The sequence below is a fragment of the Clupea harengus genome, chromosome 10 (genome assembly GCF_900700415.2).
Source record: "Clupea harengus chromosome 10, Ch_v2.0.2, whole genome shotgun sequence".
NCBI classification, from domain to species: domain Eukaryota; kingdom Metazoa; phylum Chordata; class Actinopteri; order Clupeiformes; family Clupeidae; genus Clupea; species Clupea harengus.
The window spans coordinates 25974776-25987211 of record NC_045161.1 but is presented as its reverse complement, the minus strand read 5'-3'; the positions used below and the strand labels follow the sequence as shown (position 1 = coordinate 25987211).

Below are 12436 nucleotides of genomic sequence, written 5' to 3'. Positions count from 1 at the left end.
AAAGATGACACCATCATGCTCTAATACTGCCAGGCTCTCAAGATGGAGGTCGGTGTACTTAGAGGATGAAACACATACATGCCAGAGCTAGTATAATGATTAAACACTGAGCCTGTCGAGGTGTAAGCCAGCACACAGACTACAGGAAAGCACAGATTTGTACATGAAGAAATCTGAACACCAACACACACAGCCAGTACCAGTGCACTGAGACCACTCATTGTGCGAGAGAAAGATTACAATGATTACAATGCTGTTATTTTTGGTGCGCTCTATTCTAGGTTCGTTTAAAATTGCTACGCTAAGAGGCTGCTGGCTCTCCCTCCCATTGTTCCTCTGAGGCACTCACTTCCTCACGGCTCCCCGGCTCTCACAGGGGCTGGACGGGCCACTCTCGCCCTCGCGGTCCTCCACACTGCCGTACCTGAGGGGGGGAGGAGATGGAAGAGACACGTTAGCACAACGCGCTCAGAGGCTTCAGACAACAAAACAAAGCCACTATGGACTTGAGATATGTAATAAAAAACAATAAAAAGAACCACAGTTTTTTTTTGTGTCTGAATGACGAAATACCCGTTCAGCTATTTCTATGGTCTCCAAATCCAAATCATCCGAAACATTGTGCTCAGATTGACATACTCGTGTGAGTAAGTACCTGTCGAGCAGCAGCTCCAGAACGGCCTGCGTGCTGGCGAAGGCGCGGTAGGTGGACAGGAAGATGCTGGTGTAGGTCAGATCGTTGTCCCCGAACGCGGTCAGCAGTGTCTCCACCAGCCGCTCCAGAGTGCCGGCGCGGATGCTACGGATCTTACACGTCTCAAGCTGACTGATCGTATGGCCCGGGGGCAAGCGGTCGCCTTCCGCCTGGGACAGGGAAAGAGATAGACAGAGAGAGAGAAGGAGAGAGAGAGAGAGAGAGAGAGGTAGATAGAAAGAGAGAGAGAGTTGAAATAGATAGATAGAGAAACAGAGAAAGAGTTAGAAAGAGAGAGATACAGAGAGAGAAATAAAATGATAGAGCAGGGAAAGAGAGGTGGAAGGGAGGAGAGAGGGAGAAGGACACAGAGGATAATTATTATAGCACACTTGCTTTCACCCAAAGCAGGTCATAATACAGAAGAGAGGCAGGCACCCATGTTATTAGCGTTTGCTCCTAATAGGTAGGGTAGGGAGGATGTGCCGACGGAGAGAGAGGGAAGGGGAGAGATGGAACCTGATTAACACAAGACAAAGGTGGGCCATGTTTAACACTACAGCAGATGTGTCCGACTATTGTGCATCTGCTGGGGCTGTGTGTGTGTGTGTGTGTGTGTGTGTGTGAGTGTGTGAGAGTGTGTGAGAAAGAGAGAGAGAAGAGGAGAAAAAAGAAGGGAACGGGAGCAAGAGGGAGTAGAGACCTTGCTGCAGCTAGCACGCTACAACAGGAAACGCTCCAATCTGCTTTTAATCACTGGGTCCCCTCCTCCACCCACACTCAGGGAAGGAGAGAGATAGAGGGAGGAAAAGAGAAAGAGAAAGAAGAAAGAGAATAAGGGACATGAAGAAGGAGACGGACTATAGGCTCCACGACAACTAGGGGCTTCGCCAGACTCGCCAGGTCTGCATATGCAAGTGAGGAGTCCGTACTTTTAACTCACTCACACACAACTCATAACAACCGACAAATAATTAATCAATAGCCTGAAATGAAAAAGGAGGCAATGTAAACTTTGTAATGTCAAATTTATAATTTCAGTACAGCGCTTTGTCGATTTTGAATAATATACGGGTATGTAGTGGACTGAAGTATTGCTGGTAATTAGGTCAATTACAGCCAATGGCCAACAAAGGGGCTATAGATTCATATGCTAATAATATGTAAGCTAGTGCCTCTAAAAGAAAAAAAGAAAGTAAGGAAATTACCTCATTTTGGCAAACAATAGCAAACATTGGCAGTGACTGTATGTTGTTTAAATGTTATTTCAGTAGGGTGGTGGTACAATGGAAAATAAAGTTGAAAATGTTACAGCAACATTAAATTCAACTGTGACCCAGAAACATATCTTCACACAGCAGAAAAGCCATGGAGAGAACTGTTAGCGATTACATAATACATTTGCCACGTATTGATTTATTGATCAAGTGTTTTTATATATTGTAGTAAATTATGATTCTATTACAATATATAATAAAAACAAGAAAAAGAACCACACTGCACAGCTACTAGTCACAAGAGCTCTTGCAGCTCCTGCAGCGAACTCAATAACTCTGCCCCTTCGGACAGTTACTGCGTATCCAGCCTATGACTACACACTTGGATCCAAAACCATCTTTTAATAGCGGTTGAAGCGTTTGGTTCCCATTTCCAATATATGTTATTGAATATGTCATACATGTTCTCTTAAATGAGAAATCTAATAATTCAACTGCTAAAATGGCATATAAAACACTCAACATTCATACGCTGTTATACATACCGATATCACTCACATTAAACAGTCAGAACAATGTAAGTGATGTTGAAGAGGCCTAAGACTGTGAGTGTCATGCTAGACGGCTTTAAACAGTGCTGTTGACGCATCATAATGAGCACGGCTCCCTGACAAAAAAACAAACAAAAAAAAAAACTCACCCCCAGCCATCGCGCTCCCTTGTTGGCCGCCTGTTGGATCTGCACTCTCTTGAGCGTCACGTTGTAGATGGCCCCCTCCTCCACCTCCTCCCCCCAGTCCTGCACTGAGCTCTGTGGACACACACACACACACACACACACACACACACACACACACACACACACACACACACACACACACACACACACACACACACACACACACACACAGAGACAAGAGGGCCACCGTCAAAACACTGCAAGCTGTCTCTAGCACCTGCACTGAACAGTGCCTGAAAGCGGGTCAACCAAGCATATGAATGGACACTTGAAATAGACCATGATTGGGGAAAATAGGGGGTCTAAAAATGAATGCATAGGAAATGTTGTTAGGGGGAAACAATAGAGGCAACAGAGAGAGAGAGAGAAAAAAAGAAAGCGAGAGAGAGAAAGGGAGAGAGAGAGAGAGAAAGAGATGTGGGGGGAGGGAGTAGAGTCACAGGGTGGGGGCAGCTGAGTATATAACGGGGCAGATGCACAGTGGAGTCTGCCAGAGCTCAACTTTAGAGAAAAGGGTACTCCCCCACCACACACACACACACACACACACACACACACACACACACACACACACACACACTCCGGCCCCCACTGCACCGCACCCCTCCACTGAGAGCTGAGATCAGACCTGGCGGGCCCAAACACAGTGACTGAGGAGAGCTGCAGTGAGAGGCTAACAGCTTTCACAGATTTCTGACAATAAAAATGCTCCAACTCCGGCCGAAACCCCAGGTTGCATTCTGGGAGCCCCAAATCACTGGAAAACAACACTCTGTGCTCTGTTCTAATATCCAGACTGGAAGATATGGTCTGCACAAGGAACCCCCTGAGAAAAAGCAACAGCAGGCGGTGAATCACTCTTGAATCAATAGTATCCATTTCAGTCAGGGGGCACAGAGGCGAGTGAAAACAAGGCTGATATCCCAGGGAGGAAACTGCTCGCTTTTTTGGGGGGGAAAAGAGAAAAGTAATGACACAGCGGATACAGAAAAAGCTGTGTCATGTTTATAAAAGTGGTTGGAGTTCTCTCCAAACTCCACTCAGAGCCCACAAGAGCGTGACCAGACGCTGTATATTCATCCCGACCAATGGCAACTCCAGCACAGTGTGGGCTGTGAGGAGCTCTTCACATCACTGCAGTACTTTGGCGTGAAAGAAAGAGAGAGGTAGCAAGAGAGAGAGAGAGAGAGGACTGGTGCTGACCCGGGCCTGGGAGATAACAAACGGGCCAGCGGTGTCTATATTTCCTAGCCGTTTCCTGTACAGTGCGGCGAGATAAATACTTGGCTCAGTGAGTCATGCTCTGGGCGGTGAAAAACAATGGCAGGAGGTCTCGGCGCGCTGGCCTGAGCCTGCTGAGTCCACAGACTGGCCACTGGGCTCGCTCTTTGTGCTAAACTCCAATGTTTTCCAAAGAGGGCTTTTAAAGCACAGTCAGCTTCAAACTCCATTTTGGGGAGGGGAAGGGGTTTTTCCCCCCCTTGTTGATGTACACCATAGAACAGTTACAGCAGTTTATTAGGACATTCCTTCACAAAAAAAATTGAATAAACAAATCTGATGAACAACACAAAAGGTACAAATTTGAAAGTGGACATACAATTCAGTGTCAGATATATATTATGCTTTAATTATTGAACATATTTAACTTAACCTCAAACATTATTTCTAAATAAGCCTAAATAAGTCTGTGGGGGGGATGCTGATGACGAAAAAAGATGCAGTGGAGCGCACGGCTAAACCAACACAGAGACTGGCTCCTACCCCCTACCGGATCAAAATAGCCATCTTTACCAGCTACGTGTGAAACAATACAGCCCAGATATCAACAACGGTGTCAGGTCAGTCTGATGTATTTTGCTTTTGTGTGTTAATCCCAAGGACGCAGCTGGAGCCCGTGGAGAACTAGCCTCAAGGCAATTGCGATTGTCCCCCCCCCCATTCACTCTCTCTTCCCGACTAAACAAAAACTTTTTCATTTTCGACAAGCATTCAAAAACTACACAAGAGGGATCATATTCACTGACACGCACAGTGGATACATACGTTTGCCGCAATGGACACTCAACTAATAACAGTTCAATTAAGTTACAATCAAAAAGCAATTTTAAGTTTTTATTTACCCCCGCTCCCCCTCCCCTTTCTTTTCCTTTATCCGCTACTTTTCCCAGCCTCATGCTCCATCCCTCCCTCCTCCCCCGTCTCCCCGACCGAGCCGAGTCAAGCCGCAAAATCAACAATCTGCTGGTGCAGCTCAAGTTTTTACCATCTTAGCTTTCCAGGCGAATTTCATGGTCAGCACTTCTTTCATCGTCCGGAACTAGCATCGGAGCTCAGCATTAGTCCAGCGCGGAGGAAAATGTTGTTTTCAATCCCGGTGGACATAAAGGAGTAAGATCCAGCACAAGAAAGTCCTCTCTGGTACACACGTACAACCCGTCACGGCACTCTTGTCTTTTCCTTGGCCTCCCCTGCAAACCTCCTCCTCCCTTTCAAAACTCCTCTCCCTTTTTCTCCGTCTCTGTGCCAGTGAATGACACGACTCCGCCCACAGCTCCACGCTCCACCCCCAGCTGTTGCCGGTTATGTTTCTCAATAAGAATTAAGAAGAGGTGATTTACGGGAATTCGGAAGTATGAGAAGTATCTGAAATCTCTGGTGTTTTGAAGGAGAAGCTATGATGTTAAACTATCTGTGCTAAGAGACCGATTGGCCATTGAGAACATGTGATATGATATTAAGTTTTCGACAATTTCAGGATAGTTGACACCAGTTGTGGATATTTTCGGGGATAAATACACGAGCTTATGGAGCGGCAGTGTAGTAGGCTGCTTCTGACTGCATATCACCATCATACATCTTTGTGATTTAGTTTGGTTGTACAGTTTATTATGCGTGTGTGGATGCTGGCGAGCAGCTGGGACTTGTGTGACGAATACCCACTGGGGGTTGAGTGTTTTATGGAGTGACAGAGATGATGGAGTCTCCTGATGTGGTCAGCCTGGTTCACACACACACACAGACACACACATTTATCTACTCCTACTCATTCACACACACACACACACACACACACACACACACACACACACACACACACACACACACACATTCACTCCTACTCATCACACACACACACACACACACACACAACACACACACACACACACACACACACACACACACACACACACACACACACACACACTACTGGCTCCCAGCCATGACTCTCCATAATAGAGCACAATACAATTTATGAGGGGATCCAGAGTGCAGAGGCTCTGTTGTGTTGGCAGAAATTGAAAGAAAGGGAACAAGGATTTCCACAGAACAGATGTGCCACCAGTCCCAGCCTATCAGCACACTCCTACTGCCTGCTCGACCACGTCACACACACATCACACATCGCGTCACACTCAGTGTCAGAAGGTACGCGCCAACGAGGACGGAGACTGGCGCCCATCACAGCAGGGTCTGTCCTGGGACATTCTCTCACCCTTCCCTCACTCTCTATCTCCATCTTTCTTCTCTCTCTCTCTCTCTCACCCTCTTTCTCCTTGGCCGGAGGCCAATTCCCAGGCTGGTCTGGTTAAGGTCCTCCACAGGGGTCCCAAGGGAGGGAAGCCTGAAGATGTGGTGGGAGAGGTCACGACCCCTCCCGGTCCCTCCCATGTGACAGCTGCCCCTAGTCAGAGCAGCTGATGTCATCCCTTTACGTGTCAACATGTCAGGGATGCTGTTCGACCTATCTGATGTAAAACCCCCCCCCCCCCCCCCCCCCCCCCACCACTACCATCTCACAGATTCTGACATGGGGCCATCAATCCACTACAGGGAGGTGAGCTGTGTGTGACGCAGTGGATTTGGCCCGCGTCTTATATCTCAGGGCCATGACGACAGCACTGTGCCGCCGAGAGCCGCGCATTAGTCATCTGTGTTGTGTTTCAGAGACCACCATCAGGGAACCAGAGAGAAGCCCTACGTCTGTGAAAGCAGCCGTTTAGATTTTTAATCTGTTTTCTGCCGTGTTTTCTTCTTTCTTTTCTTTTCCATGGAGCTTAGTCAAAATCTGAGCAGTGCGTTTGCATGGAAACAGAGTTTTTGGCTTGGAGCGGTTGATCCTTGCTGCGATATGTAATGGTAAACACACCACAGCAGCAACAGCAGCACCAGCAGTCCCGCTGAACTTCACAGTGAAGGTCAATCCTTCCCCCCCAAACCCCTGTCTCTGATCCCTGGGCCTTTGAGTGGCCCTCAGGGACAGGGGACGGGGGGCAGTATCCCACCACTCATGCACTCTGATGGGGGTACAAACTCGAGTTTCTTCCCCCGTGTTACCTCTCGGCAGCGGAGCAGCCTGTACCGGGCCAGCCAGCCTCGGCGGCGCGGGGCGAAAAGAGGAGGAGCAAGGCGGCTGTTATTGCAGCGCTGCGGGGGAAAAACACACATTCCAGGAAATCTCCCTCTTCCTGCCCACAGCCTCCCCGCTCCATCACCGCCTGCCTGCTGCCTGCCTGCTTGTCTGTCTGCCTGTCTGCCTGCCTGCCTGCCAGCTTGCCTGTCTGTCTGTCTGTCTGTCTGTCTGTCTGTCTGTCTGTCTGTCTGTCTGTCTGTCTGTCTGTCTGTCTGCCCACCTGTCTGTCTGTCTGTCTGTCTGTCTGCCTGCATGTCTGTCTGTCTGTCTGTCTGTCTGCCTGTCTGTCTGTCTGTCTGTCTGTCTGTCTGTCTACCTGCCTGCACACCTATCTCTCGCACACCTGACCACGCAGCAGCACTGCCAATGCCAAAGGCAGTAAGAGGGCAGCTGGTACTGGAGGCAGATCTGGGTCTGGACCTTATCTGAGCCACATCCATCCCAAACACTGAAGCTCCCTGTGACTGGCCTGGACGCCAGGCGGGCACTGCAGGAAGAAAAGCAGCAGTACAGATCTGTTTGCAGACAGAAATAAATTAGATCAGGGCCTCAGTAGTCCTAGTGTTAGCTGCTACCTGTGACTGGTCTGGATGCCTGTGACGGAGTGCCGTCACTAGGGATGAGTATGTGCACTGACTGCCATACCAGCGAGCTCTTTGGCATTGCGGTCAGGTTTGGTACCCCATAGACCTAGGGTCAAGGCCAGGAGAGGTGACTGCTCTCTCCCTTTGCTACAATGCCATATTCCCCAAAACAGCAGGCAGAGCCACAGCTCAAGTTGAAACCAGAATTGCTCCAGGGAGGTAGTCAGCACTGCAGACACTTTCAGAGCTAAACTACTGGAAGAGTTTTGCCAAATCAGGCTCTGATCCATCTTCAACTTGGCTGCTCTCTGGGCCCAGGCTCTCACAAACATGTCCGTGATTTATGACACAGGCCGGCAATGTGTCCATGGGACAGGGTAGAGAGAGGGAGAGATCCAATGTGTCCATGGGACAGGGTAGAGAGAGGGAGAGATCCAATGTGTCCATGGGACAGGGTAGAGAGAGGGAGAGATCCAATGTGTCCATGGGACAGTGTAGTAGAGGGGAATGGTCCATGGGACAGGGTAGAGAGAGGGAGAGATCCAATCTGTCCATGGGACAGTGTAGAGAGAGGGAGAGATCCAATGTGTCCATGGGACAGGGTAGAGAGAGGGAGAGATCCGGGGCAGAGTGGATTGGAGGGGAGGGGCAGTGTTTTCTCAGAAGGAGCCCCGCAGACCTCCATATTAGCACCACAACAACAGCAGTCTGACAGCCCTGGCATAACCTACAGACAGACAGACAGACAGACAGACAGACAGACAGACAGACAGACAGACAGACAGACAGACAGACAGACAGACAGACAGACAGACAGACAGACAGATAGACAGATAGATAGATAGGTAGATAGAGTACAAATTGTCGGTGTATCAGGAATTCCCCTCACTGAAACATCTTAAAAAAGGAAGACCTCAGCTTCTCTCAAATGTAGTAACACTGGAGCTGAGTCTGTAGTTTCATGATTTTCAGTAAGGACTCTGTCAGCACCAAACACTGAGTGGACACACTTCTCAGAATTTAGAGCAGTGCAGCGCAGCACTCCCACGGATGACGTGCCGGATGAGTAACGACCTTCGTTTTAGGTTTCATTTTCACCACCGCAAATATGTTTATACTCGTGGCTTACATTTCATCACATTGTGTATGCAAACCCATACAAACCCACCGCCACTAGGGGGCACTGTGTAATGGATATGGCCTCTACTGGGAACAACAAGGCAGGTGGCGGTGCCAGAAGAATTGATTGCAAGCTTTAGTTTTACGATGGAGGGTTATGACCGTTTCTGACGCCAGTCCCTGCAATCTGATTGAAAAGTCTCTCACTCCCACTAGCCCAAGGGGGCTGTTAGTGTGTGCATTTAAAGCCTGGTACCATGTGCTTCCCCCCTTTCTCTGATTAAAGCCACCTTTCCCTCTCTGTTCTTTCATACAGTGCCTCCACTCTCCTCTTTAATGTCCTCTGCTCCCCCTTAACTATACACTGTTTACAATTTACATGGATGGAGCGAGCCGCCTGTGTGGACAAGCAGACACCCTCCCAAGCCTCCCAAGTGTGGTAATAATCTTTGAGAAGGTCCCTTGGAAGTGTCCTCCACACTGCTCTCCCCAGCACCACCGCTTCTATTCTTCTTCACTGCTCCACTAGCAAGGTGTTATAGTTGATTGGCTGACCTCGGACCAGTGCAGCCCAGACATAACTGCTCCGCTATGGGGTCAACCTGGTCTATTCAGGGGTACAAAAACAAGGATAATCCCAGGTTGTGGGATATGACCATTGTTTATGGGCATTAGAGTGATTTGGGTGCTCCTGGTATCCTCGGCCAACACCCCCCCTGCTCATAAGCTCTAATTAGGCAGTGTGTGCTCCCCACCCCCAAATACACACACACTCAAACACACACACACACACACACACACACACACACACACACACACACACACACACACACACACACACACTCATCCCCACCAGTATACCCGTGCCCGTCTGGCCGCCTGCCCGCCACAGTGTGTGAGGTCATACCATCTGTCACCACCTGCACAACATTAGACTGGACCACACTGTTAGTCTATGACCAGCAACACAACAATCATGTTAGTCTATGACCAGCAGCACAACACAGCCATGTTAGTCTATGACCAGCAACACAACACAGCCATGTTAGTCTATGACCAGCAGCACAACACAGCCATCATGTTAGTCTATGACCAGCAACACAACAATCATGTTAGTCTATGACCAGCAACACAACAATCATGTTAGTCTATGTCCAGCAGCACAACACAGCCATGTTAGTCTATGACCAGCAACACAACAATCAGCAAAACAACAATCATGTTAGTCTATGACCAGCAACACAACAATCATGTTAGTCTATGTCCAGCAACACAACAATCATGTTAGTCTATGTCCAGCAACACAACAATCATGTTAGTCTATGTCCAGCAACACAACAATCATGTTAGTCTATGACCAGCAGCACAACACAGCCATGTTAGTCTATGACCAGCAACACAACAATCAGCAACACAACAATCATGTTAGTCTATGTCCAGCAACACAACACAGCCATGTTATTCCATGTCTAACAACACAGCAAACTCTACTTAGACACCCTTAGCAGGACTGGACTGTTGTTGTGAATGTGTTTTGGACATTGCTGACAGTGCTATGTCTTGCGGCAGAGACATGGAAGAGTACTCTGAACAAGCTGAGGTGGCATATTCATGACTAACAGAGCCAATGCTAGACTCAATGGGCTTGACCCTGGTGTCTTGAATTCCTATTCAAAGTGTTTTTGACCAGTTAGCGTCCATGTACACAAAGCAAGGAACCATAATAATGTCAGAACGACAGTAATTGTGCCAGTTAGAGCACCGACAGCACAGGCTGCTAGAGAGAAGGGGCGGAATGTAGTTATATAAATTGATGATGATAATCAAATTCTGAGAATGAAAATGCACAAGCGGTCACAGGCAAACACACACATGCACACACACTTGGCAGGACCTGCGGTAAGCCAGGACACATGACTGGGATCAAGCCGACGAGAGCGGCGAGCGGAGGGGGGAGGGAGGGAGGGGGGACACATTGTTTACCAGCCGCCGCCGTTCTCCAGGAGTTGGAAAGGGGGCTGATTTCCTGTGGTCTCTCTCTCTCTCTGTTTTCTTTCTGTGAGTGTGTGTGCATATGTGTGTGTGTGTGTGTGTGTGTGTGTGTGTGTGTGTGTGTGTGTGTGTGTGTGTGTGTGTGTGTGTGTGTGTGTGTGTGTGTGTGTGTGTGTGTGTGTGTGTGTGTGCGTTTGTGTGTGTCTATGGGTGTGTGTAGTGTGAGTGTGTGTATGGGTGTGTGTTTCTCTGTGTGTGTGCGTGTGTGTGTGTGTGTATGGGGGTGCGTGTGTGTGTTTTAGTAGGGTTAAAGGGGACACTGAGCTGATGCCTGAGATCCTGTAGGCGTCTGCATCAACAGCTTCACAAATGTCTGCAAACGACTTCAAGCCAAACACTTTTTCCTCATTAGGGGTGAAGGCAATGGACCCCCCACTCACACACACACCACACACACACACACACACCACCCACTGCAGCCTGGAGTTTCTGCTTCAGTTGATTAAGCACCCCTTGTGGTCTCATGACCCTGGCCGTGTGTGCGGGAGGTGGTGGCCAAAGCCTATAGACTATTGATCCCATCGGGTCTTCACGTGGGCCTCTGCTCCCCAACCAGAACTAACATTGAGCTGATGGATCTGGGAGACAGGGAGCTCAGATAGCCAGCCATGCACAAAAGTGTTGTTACAAAGTTCTGTTTCAAGGCCTCTGTCAAAGCCTGTGTTAAATCTGAGGTATAGTGTGGACTGGCTATGGAATTTCTTCTCTCTTTCTCTCTATTTTTCTTCTCTCCCTCTCATTCTCGCCCTATCACACACTCTCTCTGTGCAATGCCCCTGCTATTATGGGTTTAGCTGTCAACCAGCCCTGCATCACACGAGTCCAAAGAGAGCCAGAGTACTGCGCTGCATCACACAAGTGTGTGTGTGTGTGTGTGTGTGTGTGTGTGTGTGTGTGTGTGTGTGTGTGTGTGTGTGTGTGTGTGTGAGATCCAGAGTACTGCGCTGGCAACAGAAACGGATGTTGAGAATATTAGCTCAATAGCTTCCAAAACTCAGAATGCCTTAAGGTTCTTGAGCGCGTGTTTGACAGTAGATCCAAGAATACCTTCTATGTTTTAATCTGTGTCCCCTCCTCCTGTTTTAATCTTTTATTTGTCTAGGTCCTTTCATCTGCTCACTTGTAAAGCAATTGAATTACCAATGTGTATGAATTGAGCTATATAAATAAACTTGCCTCACCTTGCCTATGAGATTGATCCATAAACAGAGTTCTATTCTAGAACAATCTTCATAGTTGGAGGTGAAAGCAGGGAGGTTCATGTATGGTGTGTTTAAGTTCACCTGTGCGTGTCCACTGAGTTGTAAGTACTTGATATATTGTGAAAGTATCAATTATTGAGTAGTGATTTGAGTGCTCTATGAGTAGAAAAGCGCTATATAAACACAGTCCATTTGCCATTTGGGGTGGTGATTCTATTTGTTTGATTAATACGGTCAGAATAACGTTTCCATGGCATACCGAGCCATTTTTGTGTTCAACAGTAGAACCAAGAAGATTGGCCACTGCGCGTGTTTTTGAAGGCTGCCTCTGGCAATGTACACAAAGACATAAAGAATCTGAGCAGAAAATGACGACAAACTACACACACACACATACACACGCAGACGGACATGT

General features: G+C 48.2%; 1 protein-coding gene across 2 annotated transcripts in view; it reads right to left on the bottom strand.

The window, feature by feature from the left end:
* The window catches only part of rgl1 (ral guanine nucleotide dissociation stimulator-like 1), a 29540-nt gene that overhangs the window by 11170 nt on the left and 5934 nt on the right, over nucleotides 1-12436 (bottom strand). The window contains exons 1-4 of one of the 2 annotated variants that reach the window (XM_012821674.3): nucleotides 4917-5158; nucleotides 2612-2722; nucleotides 656-864; nucleotides 350-424 (exon numbers count right to left, since the gene is read on the bottom strand). In XM_012821674.3, the coding sequence (XP_012677128.2) occupies nucleotides 350-424; nucleotides 656-864; nucleotides 2612-2722; nucleotides 4917-4961 (440 nt within the window). In that variant the 5' untranslated portion in view covers nucleotides 4962-5158. Of the gene's footprint in view, nucleotides 1-349; nucleotides 425-655; nucleotides 865-2611; nucleotides 2723-4916; nucleotides 5159-12436 lie in introns of those variants that run through there. The other variant, XM_031574586.2, reaches the window with a different exon arrangement.